Here is a 24,718-nt window from a genome sequence, read left to right as displayed (position 1 = left end):
AACGGAAGAAAGTGACTTTATTTGGACAAGTTCTTTCTAACCCGTACAAAAATATGGCTACGGATAACAAGGGAAATATGAATGTGAAATTATCAAAGAAGGTGATGACATTGGCGAATAAAATTGTTATTAGAAAAAATTTCTAATGGTGAAAGTGTCTTCTCAGTGGCAAAACATTATAAAATCAATAAGTCAACGGTACGATCAATCAAGAAATCAGAAGAAAAAATATGCTGTAGTGTCCGTGAAAACTCACTAATTGCTTCAAAATTTGCTCTGTAACTCATGATGTTAAATTAGAAAAAATGGAAAAGCTTTAAATCTGTGGATAGAAGACCGAACTCAAAATAAAATTCCATTAAGTTCACTCATTATTCATGAAATGGCAAAGCTCCTTTATCAGCACTTTAGTGAAACTGGTGATAGCACTGGCGGGATAAGTTTTTTAGCTAGCAAAGGCGCTGGTTTGAAAGATTTGTTTGAAATTTCTAATAAATATTACATTTAATATTAAACTGTTTGTTATTTTCATTTCGATGCCATATGCTTGCATATCACTATGTACTGCCTATGTACATAGTCATATTATGAAGGTACATATAATACATACATAGACAAAATTTTAGACTAATTTTTCTTATATATTTCATACTTTGGAATGGAACCCCTTTATTACTATGGGAGCCATAACTCAGTATTCGCGTTTTCGGTATTCGCGGCATTTCTCAGAAACGTAACCCCTGCGAATAGCAGGGGTTTACTGTAGAGTCCAAATTAAAAGAAAATTTAACTGTGCCCCTTTGCTAAGCACCTGTTTCCGAATTCTGTGAAATATCGCTATATGTGAATGTAATCTACCAACAATACAGAAATAAGTAAAAATAAAACAAAAAATGGTAGAACATACCATAATATCAAATTGAATAGAAAAGACTGACCATTATCAGTCTCTTCTATTCAGTTCTCGTCGGTGGACCACGAGGCCATAATAGTCAGGGAACCACTGCATTTCGAACACTAAACAAATCCATGACACGACAGAATGATACTAGGATCAAACTGCCGATGCAGTAGATTTGTATACCGGTTGTCTATATGTAATGTTGAAATGATAGGACAGATAAGCAATACTCACATGGAAAAACCCACACTACTGAACTATTCAATTCTTTTCTATTCACTTTGATATTATGGTATGTTCTACTATTTTTCATTTTACATTTAGTGATTCATTTCATTTAAATATAGTGATATTTCACACAATTCGAAAACAGGTGCTTAGTGAAGGGGATGCCATTAAATTTGGACTTTATTTTCTAATTTATTTAAGAGTTTCTCCAACAGTACTCTATTCTTAATTTTATATGTTAAATTCTTCTTTACTCTACTGGTTTGCCACACTACTGGCACACTTTCATTTTATTTTATTTTTACATTTTATTAAAGTTAAATACATGCAACATGTTGTGGTTTTTGCTTATTTTCTGCCTCTGATGTCTGCCCTACTATCTTTATTTTTTATTTTCACTTAATTTCGTAGTTATTTTCACCGTCTAATATTTGATTCATTTGGATTTAATTCGAATTATATATATAGCTAAAAACTTTAACTAAATATACGAGAAAATAGAGAAATAGAAAAAGACCAGAAAGAAAATTAGTTCAGCAAACATTAGTGGCTGTAATGCATTATCCACCACATGCTGTTTATAATAATTTAAATCAAAATAAATGAAACAGATGCCAGTGGCATGGCAAACTAATAGAGCGAAATTAAAAATAATCCAATACATAATAAAGCAAATGGATGGGGGGAAAACGATCAAGATAAAGGGTATTGCAGAAGGAATGCTCCCTAAATAATTTAGAAAAAGTCAATTTATAAAATACCAAATAACAAAATTTTGTAATTTGCCAATTAATTCAAATATAATGCACCCGGAAGGTAGTACCAGGTCCAAATTACATGAAATATCACTAAAAATGGAGACAAAAATCAACTAACAACACAACCAACAAAATGAAAATAAATAAATACATAAAATAGACTAACCATTATATCCCATCTTGATGGAGGATCACAAGGCCAATAGTCAGGAAGGTCAGGGAATCACTGTATTTTGAACATTAGACAAATCCATGCATGCATTGTCAAACTGATATACCAATTGAAATGCAGATGCAATGGATATGAATAATGGTGTCCTTTATGCAGTGAAAAATTATAACAGAACAGATCCTAGCACTCACGTGGCAATGCCGTACCATTAACAAATTCACTGTTAAATAAGAATATTTCTCAGAAAAAATTAGGCTACAGATGGCAGTATGAGTGCTGCATTAGCATATCGATTTCCCTAGCATATGAATTGCAGACAATTTATTGTTTGCAATATTGACAGGATGCAATATTAATATTTTTCAGATGTTTCATAATGTTTTAAAATATTCCACACTGCCTCTCTGTTTATGTCATCAAAGTATCCAACTACCATGACACTAAGCATAACCATACATAGTCCCCTTCTGAGGAGATGCACTTAATTCAGTGATTTTTTTCTTTCTTGGAAGTGCTTCTGGAAAGCTGATTATGTAATTGCTGAAAAACTGAGCTGTCATATTGCTATCTATTGTTTTTACTATCAAATTAACATCCTTCCAGGGTTTATATTAGTCTACAAAACAAAAACAGTTCCATGTAACCATATCAGTGAATACTGGGCTTGCTGGACATCAATTATCTGTGTTTGGTCAAAAAACTTTGTACAGATAGGTTGAATGCAATGGAATGTTATTGTGGTGAATCAGTTAAAATATGGTGATAAAGGTAAATTAATGTGGTGACGAAGATAAAATATACATCACATCCTTCATTCATCTTAGAACATGATGGATGCATTATTGCAGACCCAATTGCAAAAAAAAAAAAAGAAAAAAAAATTAAATAAATAAAAAATTTTGTATGAAGAAAAATGATTTTATTTAAAATTTTTCTGTAATGCTTTAAAAACATTATTCTGAAAAAATAAGTAATTTTAATCACTTATTTTTGCAGAATGACCAATATGGAATTAAAAGAAAATAATAATAAAAAAATAATATAACTTGAATTAAAAAAAAGCATTATTATCCAATAAATTCTCTTTTTTTTTTTTTTCTTTTTTTTTTTAATTCCATCTTAACTCATTCTGCAAAATATAGATAACTGATGTCCAGCAAAATATAAGTCCAAATTAACTCATTCTGCAAAAATGAGTGATTAGAATTACTTATTTTTTCAGAGTAATATTTTTAAAGCATTACTGAAAAATTAAAAATAAATTCGTTTTTCTTCATATAAGATTTTATTTTATTATTTTTTTTTTTCTAGATGGGTCTGCAATAATGCATCCATCATTAGCATTAGCAGAGGCATACGATGCAAGTAAGCAAGCTTATGCAGCATCAGCCAAAAAAAAAAAAAACGATCTCATTTCACCCCTCCGTTTGTTCCAAATACCTGTCGAACTCAGCCTTAAATTTATTTAGGCTATTAACTTCCACAACAAAAGATGGAAGTCTATTCCACCAATCAGCTGGCTAAAGGCACACTTCCGCACATCTATCCTACAACTGTTTTTCCTCAATTTGAATTTATGCCCTCTCAAGATCAGAGCAAGAGGAAGAATATCATCATATCATAATCAGCCATTTTCAATCCACTGCAGGATGAAGGCCTCTCCAGCCACTTTCCAGTTCCTTCTGTTTTGAGCACTGGCCATCCATTTACTACCCAAAAACTCATGAATTTCATCTATCCATCTCCACCTTTGTCTTCCAGGTTTTCTTCTAGCTCCTCTTGGGTACCATTCTGTTATTTTCTTAGTCCATCTGTCATCATGTCTTCGAGCTATGTGTCCTGCCCAAGACCATTTTAGTTCTTTAGTTTTAATAAGAATGTCCTTTACTTGAGTTTGCTGCCTAATCCATGTGTTTCTCTTCTTATCTAACAGTCTGATTCCCAGTATAATTCGTTCCATTCTTCGCTGTGTAGTTCTCAGCTTCTCTTCCATTCTTTTGGTGAGTGCCCAAGTTTCACTTCCATAAGTCATGGTGGGGAGTATACATTGATTCATTATTTTATGTTTCAGACAAACTGGGATATTGCTCTTTAGTATGTGACTATATTTCCTGAATGCTATCCATCCAAAATTTATTCTTCTCTTGACTTCCAGCCATTTATCATTATTACAGCTAATAACTTGTCCCAGATAAGTATATGACTCCACCTTTTCAATTACTGCTCCTTCAATCATTATTTCCCTTTCCGTGGCATACTTGTTCATCATTACTTTTGTTTTAGCCATATCCAAAATCCATACTAACTGTGCATAACTGATTAAGATTTTCCTATAATTCTTTGGGATCGTGGCTTATGACCACAATGTCATCTGCAAATCGTAAATGGTTTAGGTACTCTCCGTTCACATTGACTCCTTTCTGCGACCAGTCTAATCTTCTGAAAGCTTCTTCAAGAGCAGCAGTAAACAGCTTTGGAGATATTGTGTCTCCTTGTCGAACTCCTTTCTTGATTTTAAATTTCCTACTCTCTTTGTCTAGTCTAATAAAGGAGGTAGCACTCTCATATATTTTCTTCAAAATCATAATATATGGGGTATCTGTGCCTTGTCTTTCCAGTGCCCGAAACATTGCCTTATGCTGTATGGAGTCAAATGCCTTTTCACAATCCACAAATGCCAGGCATAATGGTGTTTTATATTCATTTGCTTTCTCCATTAGCTGTGTTATTACGTGAAGGTGATCCATAGTTGAGAATCCTGTCCTAAAGCCAGCTTGCTCTTTCAGTTGATTCTCATCAAGTATTCTTTCTAATCTGTTAGTAATGACCCTTGTGAACGACTTGTAGATGTGGGATAACAAGCTAATTGGTCTGTAATTTCCAATTTCTGATTTATCTCCTTTCTTATGCAGCAAAACTATGATTGCATTATTCCACTGCTTAGGTGTCATACCTTTTCTAATGCACTTTGTGAAGAGCCTTGCCAGTTTTTGTGTTATGTCTCTTCCTCCCAATTTTAACAACTCTACAGTAACTTCATCTTCCCCCGGGGCTTTCCGATTCTTCATTTTCTTCAATGCATGTTCTACCTCATCAGGAAGAATATAGGGTATGTCGTATGTGTTGCTACTTTGCAATCCATCTTCCCCACTGCTGGTATCATTCCCTCGCTCCTTGTATAATTCTCTATAGTAGTCTTCTGCTATTTGAATTATGCCTTCACTGCTGTTTATAAGTACACCATCGCTATTCTTCAGTTTCGGTATCATTTGTCTTTCTGTATTACTGCTCATGGCTGCTGATTTAAATCCTTTGTTTTCCCTTAATGCCTGTTCTACTTTTCTTGTGTTAAATCTTCTTATGTCCTCTCTGAGTCTCTTTCTAATGGCTTTGCAGAATCCCATCAGCATGCTCAAACCATTCAAGACTTTACACACCTCAGTCAGATCACCTCACAGGTGCCTAGTCTCCAGACACTGTAATTCGCAAAACAAAACTTAAACTTTTCTTCTTAAAGAGCAACCCTTCGTTCCATTCACTAATCTTGTTGCCCTTCTCTGTACTCGTTCCAACAGCTCTACATCCTTCTTAAAATGAGGCCTCTAGACCTGTATACAGTACTCAAGGTGTGGCCTGACCATTGCCTTATAGAAGGGGATAATCACCTCCTTATCAATGCCAGACAAATTCCTGTATATCATTGACAAGACACCATGAGCTACTCTTGCAGACCGTCTGCAATGCTCAGAAAGCTTAATATCTGCCTGCATAGTTACCCCAGGTCCTTTTCATTCTCTACCACTGTGAGTGTAGTACCACAGATTCTTTACTCTGGTTACTGCTTCCCATATGTAGTACTTTATATTTGTCAATGTTAAACTTCGTTTGCCATCTCTCAGCCCATCTGCTCAACTTTTTTAGATCCTGTTGCAGCAGTGTACTGTCATTAGTGTGTTTGCCAACCTTCGTATCATCTGCAAACCTTCATATCATCTGCAAAAATAAGCTATAGACCATCATCAATATCATTTATAAATCCAGAAAACAACAATGGACCCAACACTGAACCCTGAGGGACTCCACTAATAACATTAGTCCACGAAGAGCAGTGTCCATTGATTACCACTCTCTGTCTTCTCCCCCTCAACCACCCCTTTATCCATAGCAGCAATTTGCCTCCAGTGCCACACTGCTCCAATTTGTGTAGCAGTCTTCCATGTGCAACAGTATCAAAAGCCTTTCTAAGATCCAAATATATGATATCAAAGTTATTCCCTGCATCCAGTTCCTTTGTGACCACACCATAGTATCTATCCAATCAAATTGGTCAGACAACACTTTTCCCTTAATAAAACCATGCTGTGTCCGAGCTGTAACTGAACTCTTGTCTAGATGATCCTGTAGTGCTTCTTTAATCAGTGCCTCCATTAAGAACAGAAGTTATACTAACAGATCTGTAATTACTTGTGTCGCCTTTTGATCCTCCTTTGTGAACTGGGGTCACATTTGCACATCTCCGGTCTATTGGTACCTCCCCTGAGTCCAAGGAAGCTCTTATAATTATGACGAAGGGTTTGCTTGCTTCCTTTGCTGCCTCCTTTAATATAACTGGATAGATCCCATCCACCCCGGATGAATATGTCTCATATGTTAGCACCGGAAGTGGCATGGGGCTGTATGACCTTAAAACATTCATCCCTATCCAGGATAAGTCTCAAACATTATGTTAATCCTACAGCCCTTATCCCTATTCAAGCTAAGATCACCCAAGGAATAAATCCTTGGGGGGATGTTACATAGGTTAGACTAAGCGCAGATTACACAATAGACTGGGGGAGCATAGTAGGGCACTTAGATTGCCTAATGTCTCAAGTTCGGCCATGGCGAAACATGCCTGGGAAACTGGGCATGGTATAACAGCCCAAGGAGCTGTAAGTACAGATAAGGTAGAGGGTTTCTGGAAGTGGCAGGATAGCCTAGGGATTTTTTTTCCTTGGGTGACCTTAGATTGAATAGGGATAAGGGTTGTAGGATTAATGTAATGCTTGAGACTGTTATCCTGGATAGGGATGAATGTTTTAAGGTTTTACAGCCCCGTGCCACGTCCGGTGCTAACATATGGGAAAAACAGAGTATGCACAGGTACCATAGTACATCCTGGGTCTGCTGGGAAGGCTTAGTGCTTTATAATGAATTGTTGACGCAGCACTACTTATGTTGAGGAAAGCAGCAGATGCTGCCGAAAGGTTCAGTTTTATAGTAGTACAGGTTTAATGATTTTAATCTCATCTATACATTTTTAATCTATACAATTTCTCCTCCACTTTCCTCTCAGTTATTACAAAATCATCTATCTCACTGCCAGAGTTTATTTCACCTCTGGCATTCCCCTCCCTGATTAACTCCTCGTATGTGAATGTAAATGCAAAATACTCATTTAGTTTGTTAGCCACCTGAGCAGGATCATCAACAGTTGAACCATCAATATCCAGGGGATCAATCTGATTCATCCCTTTCCCTCTAGAGGTTACATAGGTAAAGAACTCTTTGCTGTTTTTCTTTGCATCCTTTGCCAAAGATTTCGCATTATCTGCCTTTGCCTGCCTAATCTCTTTTGTTACTTGGTTACAGACCAGCTTATACCTATCATAGGCTTCCATGTCACCCATTAATTTATATGTATTCCATGCATTTTACTTCTCTCCCACATGCCTCATTACTTCATATGACATCCATTTAGGCCTAAACCTTGAACAATATTTCTTAGTTGGTATGTAAAGCCTAGTAGCTTCCAAGATTAATTCTTTGAATGCCTCCCATTTTAAATTTGCTGTTGGTAACATCATCAGTTGGTCCCACCGTATAGAATTTAAATACTGTCTCAGACCACCATAGCTGCCTTCACGAAAGCAAAAACTCTTCCCTTTACCCCTGATAGCAGTTACCTCTTTGAGTAAATCACACTTGAGAAAACTGTGATCACTGCCACCTAGTTGGTTCCCTTGATCTGCAGATTCTTAATGCATGAAGAATCACTACTGATAATCAGATCGCGTATTACTCCCTCTAGTTGCCTCCAGAACATGCTGATGCAGAAAACAATCCAATAAATCCACAAAAGCCTTGCTAGTGTGTGAGTGACCAATCCAAAATTTCCAGTCAATATCCGTGAAATTAAAATCCTCCATTATAAGATTCTCTGATTCGCTGGCCCACTCTATTTCCCTGTACAGTTTTTTATTATACTCATACTCTTAACTAATAGCATAATCCCTCATCCCTTCCTATCCTGTCTATCCTTCCTATACAGTTTGTACTCCCCAAATTCCAGTTCTGCATTCCTTATATCTGTGTGACACCAAGTCTCCATTATCCCAACAATATTTGCCTTTGATGTTTTGACCAACACCTCAAATTCATCAAATTTATTTACCACACTCCTAGCATTGGCATATACGCAAGTATACATGTACCTGTTCCTATTTTTAGCTACCCTAACACAACACATGTGTTTACTTGTCTGCAATGACGCCCAGCAATTTCTGAAATACCCTGCATCTTGTTTTCCAGGCTGCGGCTCATTCCAATAGAAGCAGTGCAAGAATCACTTTCACCTCTGCCAGCAGCTGCTGTTAATCTATTAGTTTGTGTATCCCCCCAAGCTAGCAGTTTTCCGACCCACCTAACACTGCCTCGATAGCATCAGCAAATATTCTTGCACCCTTTCTGTTTAAGTGTATCCCATCCCTGTAGAAGCAGTCTCTCCTGTTAACAAGCACAGGCCAGGCTGAAAAAAAAATTCTACCCCTTGAGTCTTGCACAGCCTTTCCAGAGCCGAATTGATCGACAAGGCTCTCATCATATACTCTCTCTTATTGTGTCTGGGCAGAATTGCAGACACTTTCAAATTCAACTCTATTCACGGCTTTTTTAAAAACAGTGACCTGTACTTGTTAAGTAATTCCGTCGGTCTCCTACACTTAATATCATTAGTGCCGTACACTTAATATCATTACAACAATATCACCTTTTGTGCCCTTAAAAGTTGATATCTGCTCTACAATGTCGTCAACCTTTGCCCTTGGCAGACATACCCTGGTTCTGTTCCATCTATCCTTTTTACACACTATGTTCCCCGTTTCCCTGACAATAGAGTCACCGACAACTACTAGTTCCTGTGGGACCAGTGCATTCTGCCTTGGGGGTTCAGCTGTGTTGCATGATGATCAAGTGCAAGCTCTGGCATTGATGTGAGCAGCTGAGAGCTTGATGGGCCCCTCAGTTTAGATCCTTCGAGGGCATCCACCCTGTTCTTCAAGCTGTCATATAGGCCCATAACAACGCTGAGTTGTCGCCTGATTTTCTCACACGCCTTACATCACATACACACAAAGACATTTCCCTTGGCAATATCATGTCCCGTACCTGATTGTTCCACAAACATTAAACAAGCAGTGCATTTTAAAAGGCTGTGATTCAGAGGATAACATTAGTCTTCTCCATTGGTGAAGTATTACTTATTCAGGTAGTGCAATACCATGGCAACTTATTGTGTTGGTAATCACAATATGAGATGCAATTAAAACAATGCCAATTACTTACTTTTGCAGGGGCACCTCCATAGCCAGGTGGGCAAGAGCGGCAGTGCATAGCACACGCTTCTTGATTAGACCGGGGTTCGAGCCCGTGACCACCAAATACGGAGGATGTGGAAAGGTCAGGGAATGACCACCGCATATCCCCGGAGCAATATGGCCTTAGTTGCATTTGCTCCTAAAAACCAAATAACAAACAATAACAAACAACTTACTTTTGCAGTTCACTACAAACAAACAGTGCAATGGCACTAACCTGTTCACTAGTGAATCTTACGTGTAGTCTCATGCGTTATGCAAAATAATCACTTTAGTTACTGCATGTATGTAATAATGTGATAATAAATTTAAATGCAGAAATTGAATTTATTTACAATGTGAACACATATCAAATCAATATAATATTATTAAATTATTTTTACATTTACTACAATTTTTTTTTAATGCATTCTGCCAGCTCAGAAAATATCTGTAATGCAGCCCGTTGATAGACAAAGGTTGTATCACTGATCTTTTTTAATGCATGTTAGACCTTTTCACCATATCTGTAAGTGATTTAGTGCCTGCTTTATGCATCATCATTGGCAGCTTTCCTGTCTTTTTTTAAACATTTTTGTGTTTGTCAAAATTACGTCTTTGCTACTACATCATCATCATAACCCTCTTTTCAGATGTTTAACACTTGGCAGAAGTTTAACTTCACACAATTCATTATCAATTATTTTTTCTAAATAATAGTTAATGACTTTTAGATGTGGCTAACCAATTGACCTTGAAAGTATTGCTTAGGGACACGATAGCACTGCTGTGATTGTTTCTCACAAGTCATGCAAAATTCAGTCTCTTACTTTATCATAACATCTCATATCTAAATTTTATATGAATTGTGGGGTCACTATTTGTACCAAAAATATTTTGGTTTAATTTTTATAATGATGGTAACATATGAGGAAATGTTATATGTTTAATGTATAATTTAGAATGTGATATTTTTGTTCATGGAAAGATAACTCAATTATCAGATATTGATTGTCTGACAAAAGTCCCATGCTAATTTTTGACCTCTACCAAATGTGGTAACTTTGAATTATCTTTACATTTGATGTAGCCTCAAGACATTATTAAAAGTTAAGAAAGAACTTAATTCATTATTATGTTTAAATTTAGAAGGAATGCTAAACTTCCTAAAATTAATAATGGGTTATACCATGAAAATTCATGCTGACTTTTGTCAAGTTAAAAATCTCTAAACTATAATAATGATAATAAAATATGCCAAGAATGGAGAACATCTTTTTATTTAATTGTAGCAGCGAGAACGTGTTGCATCAACACTGCATCGCCAGGAAACAGTTGATTGCCTGAAGAAGTTCAATGCAAGAAGAAAATTGAAGGTATGTGCATTTATGACTTAGTTGTATGTATGTATGTATGTTTTTATCGATATATGTTTTCATTAATGTATCCATTTCTTTACTTTAGTTAATACATAATTCCCTCCTCCCAATTTATGAACATTGTGCATTACAGAGAAGTAGTTTGTAGACCAGGTGCAGTTTTTGCACAAGTCCTTCCATTGTAATGATATAATGGAAGGACTTATGCCAAAAACGTTTTTATTACAGTATTGTTGATGCATTCTTTATTTAATGCATGTTTTTAACCATATTAAATGATGTCATTAAGAATGGCATATTTTAATACGGTTAAAAATATCTGAATGCCCTGTGTGTGTGTGTGTGTGTGTGTGTGTGTGTGTGTGTGTGTGTGTGTGTGTGTGTGTGTGTGTGTGTGTGTGTGTGTGTGTGTGTGTGTGTGTACACATAAAAGCCAAAATACTGAATTTGCACATTTTCACTTGTAAACAATATCCTTTAAAAACAATTTTTGAACTATTTTTTTTAACTATTTTGATTTAAGTTCTTAATTTTAATATAAATTCTAGAGGATTGGCAGACTCTATAAATAATGTTTTTTTATAAATGACTAGTTATTCTTTACCAAAATATGTTGACTCTAAAAAAGAACCATTTTTTCTTAAGGAATCATAGGGTGCCTGTCTCGTAGAAAGAAAAAAAGATTATTTAAAATGCATTCTTTTTTACAAAATGTAATTAATATCACCATTAATATTTTTGCTGCTAGATCATTTGTTGTCAATTTCATTGCCATTTATACAAATTATAAGTGGTTCCACCATTCTCTGTTGAATCATATCTTTGACCCAACAATTATTTTCCCAATTTTTTTGTGTCATGCACATTGAGTCCGCTTGATACACATGGACTCAATATGTACATTTAATTATTACCATACAGCACTTAATGTTTCGCGGCGCCTCCGTAGCCAGGTGGGAAGGAGCAGCAGTGCGTAGCACATGCTTCTTGATTAGACCGGGGCTCGAGCCCGTCACCACCAAATACGGAGGATGCGGAAAGGTCAGGGAATGACCACCGCATATCCCGGAGCAATATGGCTTTAGTTGCTAATGCTCCTAAAAACCAAATAACAAACAAACAAACAAACAAACTTAATGTTTCATTTGTTGTAAAATTCTTTACAATGTTTTTATTTTTACAACATGGTTTTGCTTGAACCCAACAGAGTTTAATAGAATTGAGGTCACAGTGGTATGGCAGTTACTTTAAAATTGCATATCCATGCTCTTCTAAAAGTTCATCATTGACATAAGATTTTGTTGCAAGTTTATTTTCTCATTAAAAAATCTGTATTATCGTTTAAATTCCAAATGAAATAAAAGTGAAAGTGAAAAAAATAACTAAATGAGTAAGAATAAGATCATGCCCTGGGGTAGAAGAAGTGAGTGCAAAACTGATGATGAATGCATTGAAAGTCCTATGTTGGACTCTTGGTTATTGACTTTACATTGTATTTGCTTTATGCAGTTTTTTAAACGTCATCCAGGGAAAAGCAGTGCACTTCTTCTCCAGGGGATGAGCTTATTCTTACTCGTTTAGTTAATTTTTTCACTTTTATTTCCTATGGAATTTAAATGATAATACAGATTTTAAGAGGTGAGTACTGGGAAATAAGCTTTTGCTAAAAATTTTTAATGAGTTAACAGACAGTACTTTAAGCCTTAGATATAAAAGTATACAACAAGTTTATTTTCTTACACGAGTTCTGTTATCAAAACATCTGGTGTATAAGAAATGTGATGTTATTTTGATAAAAACCATAATTTAATGTACTTTTTGCAAGCAGTTCATGGAAAGCTGTTTATTTGCTGTAAATGATAAATTGTCACAAGTGGTGTGTTGTCAAAGATTGAGCAATAATTGGTTTGTAATCCATTGTTGTAACTTTTCAGCTTTCAATGAATTGTGCTAATCAACCACTCTTGTTTCTGATTGAAATAGCAGACTTAGACCTGTAATCTATCCATTTTCATAGAACGATGAACTGTCACTGCTACTTGCATTTTTGAAATAACAGCTCCTGGAATCATCTTGCCAACCCTTCCTTAGTTTTGAATGAATAAAAATACACATGCCATCTAAGTAAATAACTAGACAAGGATTTTGTGGTGAAAGATTGTTTCATTTATCGCAGACATGTCTCCTGGCAGATGCATGTACCTACATGCTCAATTAAAATATTCATTATAAATAAAACATCATAAACAGTCCTTACTCTGTGATATCGTCCATTCTGGTAACACATGCACATCTTTTGGGTCTTTTTTTTTTTTTCTTAGCATCAATGGCTGTTGTTCATTTACTAAATGCATTTCAACACTTGCTCGAGAAATTCTGAACACATGTGCTGCTCTGTTCTAAGTGGATGCAAAAACTTTTAGTAAATATTAACTATTTTCATTTTTCTTTTGCAAAATAGGCAACCTCATTAGTATTAGCAAAGGCACATGATGCAAGAAAGCAAGCTTATATAGCATCAGCCAAAAAAAAAAACAAAAAAAAAAAAAAAACCCCTTATTTCACTCATCCACTTGCTCCAAATGTTGGTCAAGTTCTGCCTTGAATCTATTTAAGCTATCAATTTCTACAACGACAGATGGAAGTTTGTTCCAGCAATCAACCACCGGCTAAAGGCAAACTTCCGCACATCTATCCTACAACTGTCTTTCCTTAATTTGAATTTATGCCCTCTCAGGTGATTATTCTGAGCAAGAGGATGAATCCCATTAGCATTGAGTATGCTCAAACCATTCAAGGCTTTATACATCTCAATCAGATCACCTCACAGGTAGGCGCCTCCGTAGCCAGGTGGGAAGGCGCACATACTTCTTAATTAGACCAGGGTTCGAGCCCGTCACCACCAAATACGGAGGATGCGGAAAGGTCAACGAAATGACCACCGCATATTCCCAGAGCAGTATGGCCTTAGTTGCTAATGCTCCTAAAAACCAAATAAGAAATAAACAAACCTCGCAGGTGCCTAGTCTCCAGACACTATAATTTACAAAACTTAATCCTTTCTTCATAAGAGCAACCCTTTTTTCCATTCACTAATCTTGTTACCCTTCTCTGTACTCATTCCAACAGCTCTACATCGTTCTTAAAATGAGGCCTCCAGACCTGTATACAGTACTCAAGATGTGGCCTGACCATTGCATTATACAAGGGGATAATCACCTCCTTATCCTTGCTAGAAAAATTCATGTATATCATTGACAAGACACCATGAGCTACTCTTGCAGACCATCTGCACTGCTAGTTGATCATGATGCATTTTTCTTCTTTGTCAATTGTCTAATTAGTTCATCTGACATCCATTTAGGCCTAAATCTTGAACAATATTTCTTTGTTGGTATGAAAAGCCTAGTAGCTTCCAAGATTAATTCTTTGAATGCTTCCCATTTTGAATTTGCTGTTGGTAACATCATCAGTTGGTCCCACTGTGTAGACTTTAAATACGTCTCAGACCATCATAGTCGCCTTTACGAAAGCAAAAAGTAAATCCCACTTCAGCACACTGTGATCACTGCCACCTAGTGGTTCCTTTATTTGCAGATTCTTGATGCATGAAGAAACACTACTGATAATCAGATAAAGCGTATTACTCCCTCTAGTTACCTCCCGAACACGTTGCTGTAGAAAACAATCATCCAATAAATCCACAAAAGCCTTGCTAGTGTGTGAGTGACCAACCTACAATTTCCATTCAGTATCTGGGAAATTAAAATCCCCCATTATAAGATACTCTAATTTACTCGCCCACACTATTTCTCTGCACAATTGCTTATTATACTCATCAGATTCATTAAGCCTACAACACACACCTACTCTCATTTTTCCTTTCCTAGTGCTTATGTCACACCAATAGACTCAATATTGCATTGACCACCAATGTCAATTGGATGCACTTCCTTAGATTTTATGTGTTTCTTAACTAACAGCATAACCCCTCTTCCCTTCCTGTCCTGTCCTGTCTATCCTTTCTGTACACATTGTACTCCCCAAATTCCAGTTCTGCACTTCTTATGTCTGTGTGATACCATGTCTCTGATATCCCAACAATATCTGCCTGTCTTGACTAGGATGATGTCTTGACTAGCACTTCAAGCTCATCAAATTTATTAACTATACTCCTAGCATTGGTGTACATGCAAGTATACATGCACCTGTTTCTGCTCTTAGTTACTCTAACACAGCCCATGTATTTATTTGTTCCACTATGACTCCCAGCAGTCCTGAAAATTCACATTGCCTTGCTTTCCAGGCTGCTACTCAATTGCATTTCAATAGAAGTAGTGCAAGAATCACTTTTACCTCTGCCAGCGGCTACTGTTAATCTATTAGTCCCTGTATCGCCCCAAGCTAGCAGTTTTCCGACCCACCTAACTCTGCCTCGTTAGCATCAGCAAATATTCTTGCACCCTTTCTATTTAAGTGTATCCCATCCCTGTAGAAGCAGTCTCTCCTGTTAACAGCACAGACCTGGCTGAGAAAAATTCTACCCCTTGAGCCTTGCACAATCTCTCCAGGGCCGAATTGATCGACAAGGCTCTCATCATATACTCCCTCGTATCGTGTCTGGGCAGAATTGCAGACACTTTCAAATTCAACCCTAACTCACGGCTTTTTTTCGGCATTGTCTTGTTCTTGTTAAGTAATTCTGCCGGTCTCCTACTCTTAATATCATTAGTGCCAATGTGTACAACAATATCACTCTTTGTACCCTTAAAGGATGATATCTGCCCTACAACGTCATCAACCTTTGCCCCTGGCAGACATACCCTGCTCCTGTTCCATCTATCCTTTTTGCCCAATATGTTCCCCATTTCCCTGACAATAGAGTCACCTACAACAACTAGTTCCTTTGTCAACATAATTTGAGCAGTTGACTGTAAGTTTTTCCTTTGAAAGAAACAGTACTATTCACCTTCACTATCTTGACTTTTACGATGGTAGTAGTAGAAGTAGTGGCAATTGATGCAAGAAAACAAGCTTATATACCATCAGCCAAAAAAAAAAAAAAAAAAGAAAACACCCTACCTACACACTTCATTCATCCATACCCTCCAAGAATTTGCTTAGTTTTCCTTTCAATTTATTTGCACTATTCACTTCCACAAAAACAGATTGAAGCTTGTTCCGACAATCAGCCACCTGCTGGCTGGCTGAAAGCAAACTTCTGCACATCTGTTCTCCAACCATCCGTCCTCAACTTGAATTTATGCCTCCCTCATGTGTGTAGTCTTAGCAAGTGGAAGAATGTCATTAACATTTAGTTTACTCAATCCATTCAAGGCCTTAAACACCTCAGTCAGATCTTCCCGCAGATACCTTTTCCAGACACTGCAGTTTGCAGAGCTGAAGTCATTCTAGATAAGAGCAACCTTTTGTTCTCCTAACCAACTGGTTGTCCTTTTCTGATCCTGTTCCAGCAGATCTACGTCCTTCCTAAAGTGAGGCTTCCAGACCTGTATACATTATTCAAGATGTGGCCAAACCATGGCCTTGTACAAAGTGATAATCACCTATTTATCCCTGGTAGTAGAGTTTCTGTATATTATTGACAAAACTCCATGAGCTGTCCTGGAGGGAGGGAGGGAGGAGAGAGAGAGAGAGAGAGAGAGAGAGAGAGAGAGAGAGAGAGAGAGAGAGAGAGAGAGAGAGAGAGAGATTCTATTGGAGGAGAGACAATCACCAAGTTGTGATCTGAAGTGCCTAGAAGACTACTAACATTGACTAGGTACTTAATAATTAGAACAACTGAGATGGGTAACATTTGAGGCAACTGACAATTGGATTTTGTCAGGAAATGTAAGTGGGGCTTGGCAGATTTAGATAAGTGGAAATGGTGGAAATTATTAAGATTGGAACTGAGAGACCACATATATAAACCCAAACATGAAAGGTATTAGAACCTATAGTACTTAGTATACCATTCATGGGTTTAAGTTTAAAAAGACAGAAGATACTTATTGACATTAGACTTGAATTTCTGTAGATAATAATTTTCAAGAAATACATGTGAAGAAAGGTTGTTCCAGAAAACAGAAGTTGAAGGGATAAATGAGGAAGAAAACAAGTTGGTTATCAAGTTGGACAGTGAATGGATGTTGACTGTTTGTGGAACATGTTTGGACTGTTTTGGAAAAGAGAGGGGAAATACATATGCCAATACAGAAGATCAGTGCCTATGAAATTATCTGTAGAAAAGGCATTCAGCAGAAACACTAATTCTGTGAGATATAGAGTGGACAGACCTTGTAACACTGCCGTTAATTAATTTAAGTGCCATTCTTTTGAATAGAGTCTAGAAACCTGAAAGAGGTCTTGGGGGATCCACTTCTGATGCGGGAACAATATTCCATGATAAAATGGATTTGACATTTTTACAGAGTGAATAGTTTAGCAGAAAAGTAACGTCAAGAGCAAAAGAGAAAAACCTATTTAGATCCATAGGAAGCAATATTTGTGACATACTTATGCCAAGAGTAACTAGAAGTCAGGTAATCCCTAATATGTGATCTTGTCTAGAAATCTGAGTGTCATCAAAGATAAGGATAGTAGTAGTAGACTTCTTTTTGCAAGATATATGACAGGACTTTATTATTATTAGCCATACGGTGCAAGGAAGCCTGAGGCTTATGCTGCACCAGGCAAAAAAAAAAAAAAAAAGAAAAAAATTTCTGAATTACCGAGAGAGAGAGAGAGAGAGAGAGAAGAAGAATGATGATATCCAGCTCAGGACCCTGGAAGTGCCAAGCCCATACTCACCAGATGTGAGTCCCTGGGGGTAAGTTGAAGCTGTTTGTACAGAACAAGGTTTCTAAAACTGGAAGGTGGAATGTAATGTGCTGCCATTATCAAAACTATGGATAGGATTTCCAGTCAGTGAAAGAAGTATACTAATATAAAGGAAAAGAGTAAGAGAAAGAATTGAATCTTAGGGACCACTAGCTTTAGTTGGAAAGTTAGAGTTAATAGTGTACAAAGAGCCTTTTCACCCTCACTTGCAGTGAGGGGTGCAAGAAGAGTTGCAATCCATAAGGTGGAAGCTTGTTTAAACACCTTTATGGCAAACATGATCCTTAGAAATGTCAAGATCAACTGCTTGATTTTTATAAACTTTTCCATTGAATTTTTCACTGGATGGATAACATAAGCCAAAACTTCAACAGTTGATCAACACTAATGGAATCCATGATAGAATCTAAGGTTTAGATAAGATAAGATTGATAGAATCTAAGGTTTAGATAAGATTTAAACCTTAGATTCCATTGCTAAATGAATAATTAGATTCCATCCCTAGAAGAATAATTGCATTGACATGATCTGAGCAAACATTGACATATAAAGTTTTATAACAGTAATACAACCAAGGAAAAGGAGAATTGAAATCTTGCAGATCATCCCATTTTCCATTCATGTAATGCTAACAATGTGAGGCTGAGAATGGGGACAAGAGAGAAAGGCTCCATTGGAGAAGAGGCTATCACCAAGTTGTGATCCAGTATGCTTAGGGAACCACTCACCTCAACTCTGCACTTTGAAGTGTTGTGTGAGAAAAAGCACCTGGAGCTGATGAGATTTATCAAGTTGTATTAAAGAAGCAGCAACAGAGGTAAGCAAACTATTGGTCATAATTATGAGAGCATCTTTGGATTCTGGGGAGGTTACTATAGAATGGAGGTGTGCAAATGTGTCTCCTATTCACAAAGGAGGATAAAAGGGTGACACTAGCAATTATAGACCTGTAAGCTTGACATTCTGTTTCAGGGAAAGAATGGAGTCAGTGGTTAAAGAAGTATTGCAGTGCATCTTATCAGGAATGGAATTATACAGAAATCACAGCATAGGTTTGTTAATGGGGAAGGGGATCCTGTCTGACTAATCTGACTACCCCTGTGACATTGTAACAAAGGTAATGAATGCAAATAATAATTTTGAATTCATATATTTAGATTTCAGTAAAGCTTTTGACAATGTTTAACATGAAAGACTGCCATACAGATTGGAGCATTGGAGCTTAAGGGCAAATTACTGCTGTGAATGAAGGGATTGTTGAGTTTCAGAAGACAGAGGGTAGGGGCGTATAAATGTCCACTGCTCTTCGTGGACTGATTTTATTAGTGGAGTCCCTTAGGGTTAGTGCTTGGCCCCTTGCTGTTTATTGTATATATTAATGATATTATTGAAGGCATAATAAGCTTATTATCTCAGTTTGAAGATGACACAAAGGTTGGCAGACTTGTTAATGACAGGAATCAAGGCTTAATTTATCTGGATCTTACTACAGCAAGATCCAGATAAATTCAGATAACAATTTTAAATTGATATTTAAAATTGTTAAATGCAAGGTACTTCTTATGGGCAGCAGTAATCTCATAATAACATACCAATTAGTCTGTACCAAAGTCAAAGGGTGGAGAACAAAAGAGACCTGGGGTTAATTGTAGAAGAAAAATGCATGGGATACATACAAATTAACACATGACACAGAAGCCTATGATAGATACAAGTTGATCTGTAACCAAGTTACAAAGGAGGTTAGGCAGGCGAAGGCAGATTATGAGAAATCTTTGGAAAGGGATGCAAAGAAAAACAGCAAAGAGTTCTTTACTTATGTAAACTCTAAAAGGAAGGGGATGAATCAGATTGGTCCACTTGATATCGATGGGTCAACTGTTGATGATCCTGCTCAGGTAGCTAACAAACTGAATAAACATTTTGCATCGACATTTACACATGAGGAGTTATTCAGCGAGGGGAATGCCAGAGGTGTATTCAACTCTGGCAGTAAGCTACAGAATCTTGTAATAACTGAGAGTAAAGTGGAGGAGAAATTGTTGAAGATAAATACAAGAAAGGCACCTGGGGTGGATGGGATCTATCCAGTTATATTAAAGGAAGCAGCATAGGAAGTACCCGTGGACTGGAGATGTGCAAATGTGACCCCAATTCACAAAGGAGGATCAAAGGGCGACAAGTAATTATAGACCTGTTAGTTTAACTTCTGTTCCTGGAAAATTAATGGAGGCACTGGTTAAAGAAGCACTGCAGGATCATCTAGACAAGACTTCAGTTATAGCTCAGACACAGCATGGTTTTGTTAAGGGGAAGTCTTGCCTGACCAATTTGATTGGATACTATGATGCAGTCACAAAAGAACTGGATGCAGGGAATAACTTTGATATTATATACTTGGATCTTAGAAAGGCTTTTCATACTGTTGCACATGGAAGACTGCTGCACAAATTGGAGCAGTGTGGTATTGGAGGCAAATTGCTGCTATGGATAAAGGGGTGGTTGAGGGGGGGGGAGAAGACAGAGAGTGGTAATCAATGGACACTGCTCATCGTGGACTAATGTTATTAGTGGAGTCCCTCAGGGTTCAGTATTGGGTCCATTATTGTTTTCTGTATTTATAAATGATATTGATGATGGTATATCAAGCTTAATGTCCAAGTTTGCAGACGATATGAAGGTTGGCAGGGTTGTCAAGGACACTATTGACACTATGCTACTGCAACAGGATCTGGAAAGGTTGAGCAGATGGGCTGAGAGGTGGCAAATGAAGTTTAACATTGACAAATGTAAAGTACTGCATATGGGAAACAGCAACCCCAGAGCAACGTATCAACTCTGTGGTACTACACTGACAGTGGTAGAGAATGAAAGGGACCTGGGGGTGGTTGTGCAGGCAGATATGAAGTTCTCTGAGCAGTGCAGATGGGCTGCAAGAGTAGCTCATGGTGTATTGTCGATGATATATAGGAATTTTTCTAGCAGGGATAAGGAGGTGATTATTCCCTTGTATAAGGCAATGGTCAGGCCACACCTAGAGTACTGTATACAGGTCTGGAGGCCTCATTTCAAGAGGGATGTAGAGATGCTGGAATGAGTACAGAGAAGGGTAACAAGATTAGTGAATGGAACAAAGGGGTGCTCTTACGAAGAAAGGCTTAAGTTTTGCAAATTACAGTGTCTGGGGACTAGGCACCAGTGAGGTGATCTGATAGAGGTGTATAAAGCCTTGAATGGTTTGAGCATGCTCAATGCTGATGGGATTCTTCCTCTTGCTCAGAATAATCACCTGAGAGGGCATAAATTCAAATTGAGAAAAGACAGATGTAGGATAGACGTGAGGAAATTTGCTTTTAGCCAGCAGGTGGTTGGTTGGTGGAATAGACTTCCATCCCTTGTCGTGGAAGTTGATAGCCTAAATAAGTTTAAGACTCAGCTGGACAGGTATTTCGAATGAACAGAGGGGTGAAGTGGAAGTGGTTATTTTTTATTTATTTATTTATTATTATTATTATTTATTTTATTTATTTTTTTTTTTGGCTGATGCTGCATAAGCTTGCTTTCTTGCATCAAATGCCTCTACTAATGCTAATGCTATAGTTCAACATGAAAGTGTCTGAGCAATGCATGCAGGTTGTCAGAACAGCTCATATGCTCTTAATGATATACTGGAGCTTTGCCTGCATGGACAATTGGGATTTATCCCATTGTATAAGGCAATTGTTAGAACAAATCTTGAGCACTGCATACAGGTCTAGAACCCTCATTTTAAGGAAGATTATGGGTCTCTTGGAATGGTTGCAGTGAAGAGCAACCAGATTAGTTAAGAACACAAAAGGGGCACTCTTACCAAGACTTCAATTGTGTAAATTGCAGCTCTTGGAAATGAGGCACTTGTGGGGAGAGACCTTATTGAAGTGTTTGAGGCTTTAAATGGATTGAGTAAACTTAAAATGATGCTGCAGGTAGATACAATGCACACATTGTGACATGAACTGAAATTGAAATAAAGGATGCTGCAGATTAGATATGTGAAAATTTGTCTTCGGCCACAGAGTAATTGATTGTTGGAACAACTACTGTTGTCTGGTGTCATGGAAGTGAGTAGTCTGAATAAATTTATCATTAGTAATTACAAAAGTCTCAGCACTTGGCCAATTGAGTCCATCTGACTAGAAAGCTGGAGTTGTGAACATTAAAATTATCAAGGAAAATTACCTCACTATTAGGAAAGTTAGACTGGAGAAAGTTGAGTTTCAAAGAACAGAAGTCAGTGTTCCAAGTGATTACTGGAGTTAGGAAAACAAATGCAACAGGTGGATTTGACAGAATGCATAGAAAGATTTTAAGCAAGAGAAGATCAAAAAGAGGAGATTGCAAATTAACAGGGAATATCCCTGTTATTTGATATTCCCTGTCTTTAACAGGAAATATCAAAGCAGACATATGCACAAGTACCACCTTTAAAGTGAAAGAAATTGTATAGCAAATTATTAGGACAACTGAGATGAGCAGTGGTTGAGACAACTGATAATTGGGATTTTGTCAGATAAAAATAAGTGTTGCTTGGCTCACTGAATTTGGAACTGAGGCCATTTATATAAGAGGAAGTTTTTAGGAGGTTTTGATCTTCTTGCAGATAAGTTTGTTCTATTAGTTTTGATTATTCATGATTCATGATGCATTCGGTGATAAAAGTAAAAGGCAGAGAGGGGAACTTGTTTGAAGTAATTGAATTTTTATGGTGCTCATATATCAAGAAAATATCCAGCTCCTTGACATAACCCATTGCCTTGACTATCATCTCCCCCCCCCCCCACATATGCACTACTTGGACTCACTCCCATCACTATCTGGCAAATTAGAGGCAGCGAGATTATATAGCATTAGCATTAGTAGAGGCATATGATGCAAGAAAGCAAGCTTATGCAGCATCAGCAAAAAAAAAAAAAGCTCCCATTTTAACAAATACCCGTCCAGCTCAGCCTTAAATTTATTTAGGCTATCAACTTCCACAACAAAGGACTGGAAGTCTGTTCCACCAACCAACTACCCGCAAACTTCCGCACATCTATCCTACATCTGTCTTTCCTCAATTTGAATTTATGCCCTCTCAGGTGATTATTCTGAGCAAGAGGAAGAATCCCATCAGCATTGAGCATGCTCAAACCATTCAAGGCTTTATACACCTCAATCAGATCACCTCGCAGGTGCCTAGTCTCCAGACAGTGTAATTTGCAAAACTTAAGCCTCTCTTCGTAAGAGCAACCCTTTGTTCCATTCCCTAATCTTGTTTCCCTTCTCTGTACTCGTTCCAACAGCTCTACATCCTTCTTAAAATGAGGCCTCCAGACCTGTATACAGTACTCAAGGTGTGGCCTGACCATTGCCTTATACAAGGGGATAATCACCTCCTTATCCCTTCTAGAAAAATTCCTGTATATCATTGACAAGACACCATGAGCTACTCTTGCAGACCGTCTGCACTGCTAGTTGATCCTGATGCCTTATAGAATGTTGCAGATAGTTTCGGTCCCTATTGAATGATTTAGCGGCCACCCTGGAAAAACTGTTTTTGAACTGTATCCTCAGTGTAAGGTATATTGTGTTTCATTATGGTGCCCATCATATCCCCAAAAGATCAAAGTGTATGGTGGAAGAGATAGGGGTTTCTCTGGAGACTACACTAAAGTTTCACTACTTTGAGCTACCAGTAAGCAAAGTGGTGGTATTGCATCAAGAGTCATCTACCCTTCTACCTAATATTGCCTGGTGACATAGAGGGGCTGCATTCCTCTTTGTGGTGTGGACATGGACATCGCACCTTGTCTCTTTTTTATGTTGGTTCACACTTGGGTGATCACTTCTGGTATACAAAGTTGATCATATACCGCAGGTGATCTGATCACAAAATGCCTCCACTTTAGGTGTTTTTGAAGAGGATTTTGTTTTTTAGTTTGACTATTCATGATGTATTCAGTAGAGAGAGAGAAGGTGTGTGTGTGTGTGTGTGTGTGTGTGTGTGTGTGTGTGTGTGTGTGTGTGTGTGTGTGTGTGTGTGTGTGTGTGGCGGGAAATGTATGAATTAATGAAATTCTTGGATATGACTTATGTGCAATGAGAATATACCCATCTTCTTGTCAATGCTTCCCTCCGATGATTATCTGGCAGAGTAGAGGCTGCAGATTATACATTGTCTGATCCAGTGGATTGTTTATTGGCCAGTTTGCAGAAACTGAATATATTGTATCTCACCACGACGCCCATCATATCTCCAAAGGATATCACTTATACTGCATGATCAAGAGATGGGAGTTGCCAGAACTCTGGAGACTAAATGTAGGTTTCACCACTTCAGGCCTTCAGTAAGCAAAGTGGTGGTTTTCACTAGATGATGTGTCATATAATACCGAATATTTCCTGATGACATAGAGGATGGCATTGCCCTGTGTGATGTTGGTTTCACAGCCTGACCCCTGCTCATGTTACACATCTGGATCACAATCCAGTAGAATAGGCACAGTTTTTTTGTTGTGCAAAAGGTGGGGGGGGGGGTAATATTCATACAGTTTCTAAAAATCCTGCTGTTGTGAAGGTTGAAGCTGAATATTGGCTCCCTTTACATTTTAGGCTTCCAAGTGGGCCCACTATTGTCACTTGAAGAGATTAAGACAACCCTCAGAGACCATAGTTATACATATTTAATCTTTTTATTGTTCACTGTCTTTGCTGTTCGGGCACAGTTTGGTTTTTTGTATTCTGATAAATGTTGCAAAGATCTTCAATCCCGAAGTTTTTCAAGCTGTATGAATATCAAGATAGAG

At 37.4% G+C, this 24,718-nt stretch overlaps 1 protein-coding gene across 4 annotated transcripts in view; it reads left to right on the top strand.

Annotated features, from left to right (window-relative positions):
• Positions 1–24,718, top strand: part of LOC150081484 (calcium/calmodulin-dependent protein kinase type II delta chain-like) — a 645,695-nt gene that overhangs the window by 356,563 nt on the left and 264,414 nt on the right. For 3 of the 4 annotated variants that reach the window (XM_090379918.1, XM_090379917.1, XM_090379915.1), the window contains exon 11: positions 10,965–11,048. In XM_090379918.1, the coding sequence (XP_090236044.1) occupies positions 10,965–11,048 (84 nt within the window). The remainder of the gene's footprint in view (positions 1–10,964; positions 11,049–24,718) is intronic. The other variant, XM_090379916.1, reaches the window with a different exon arrangement.

Source organism: Mastigoproctus giganteus, chromosome 8, assembly GCF_048544385.1.
Source record: "Mastigoproctus giganteus isolate SK-2022 chromosome 8, ASM4854438v1, whole genome shotgun sequence".
NCBI lineage: Eukaryota > Metazoa > Arthropoda > Arachnida > Uropygi > Thelyphonidae > Mastigoproctus > Mastigoproctus giganteus.
Note: the sequence above shows the minus strand (reverse complement) of the source record. Positions and strands in the feature narration are given on the sequence as shown.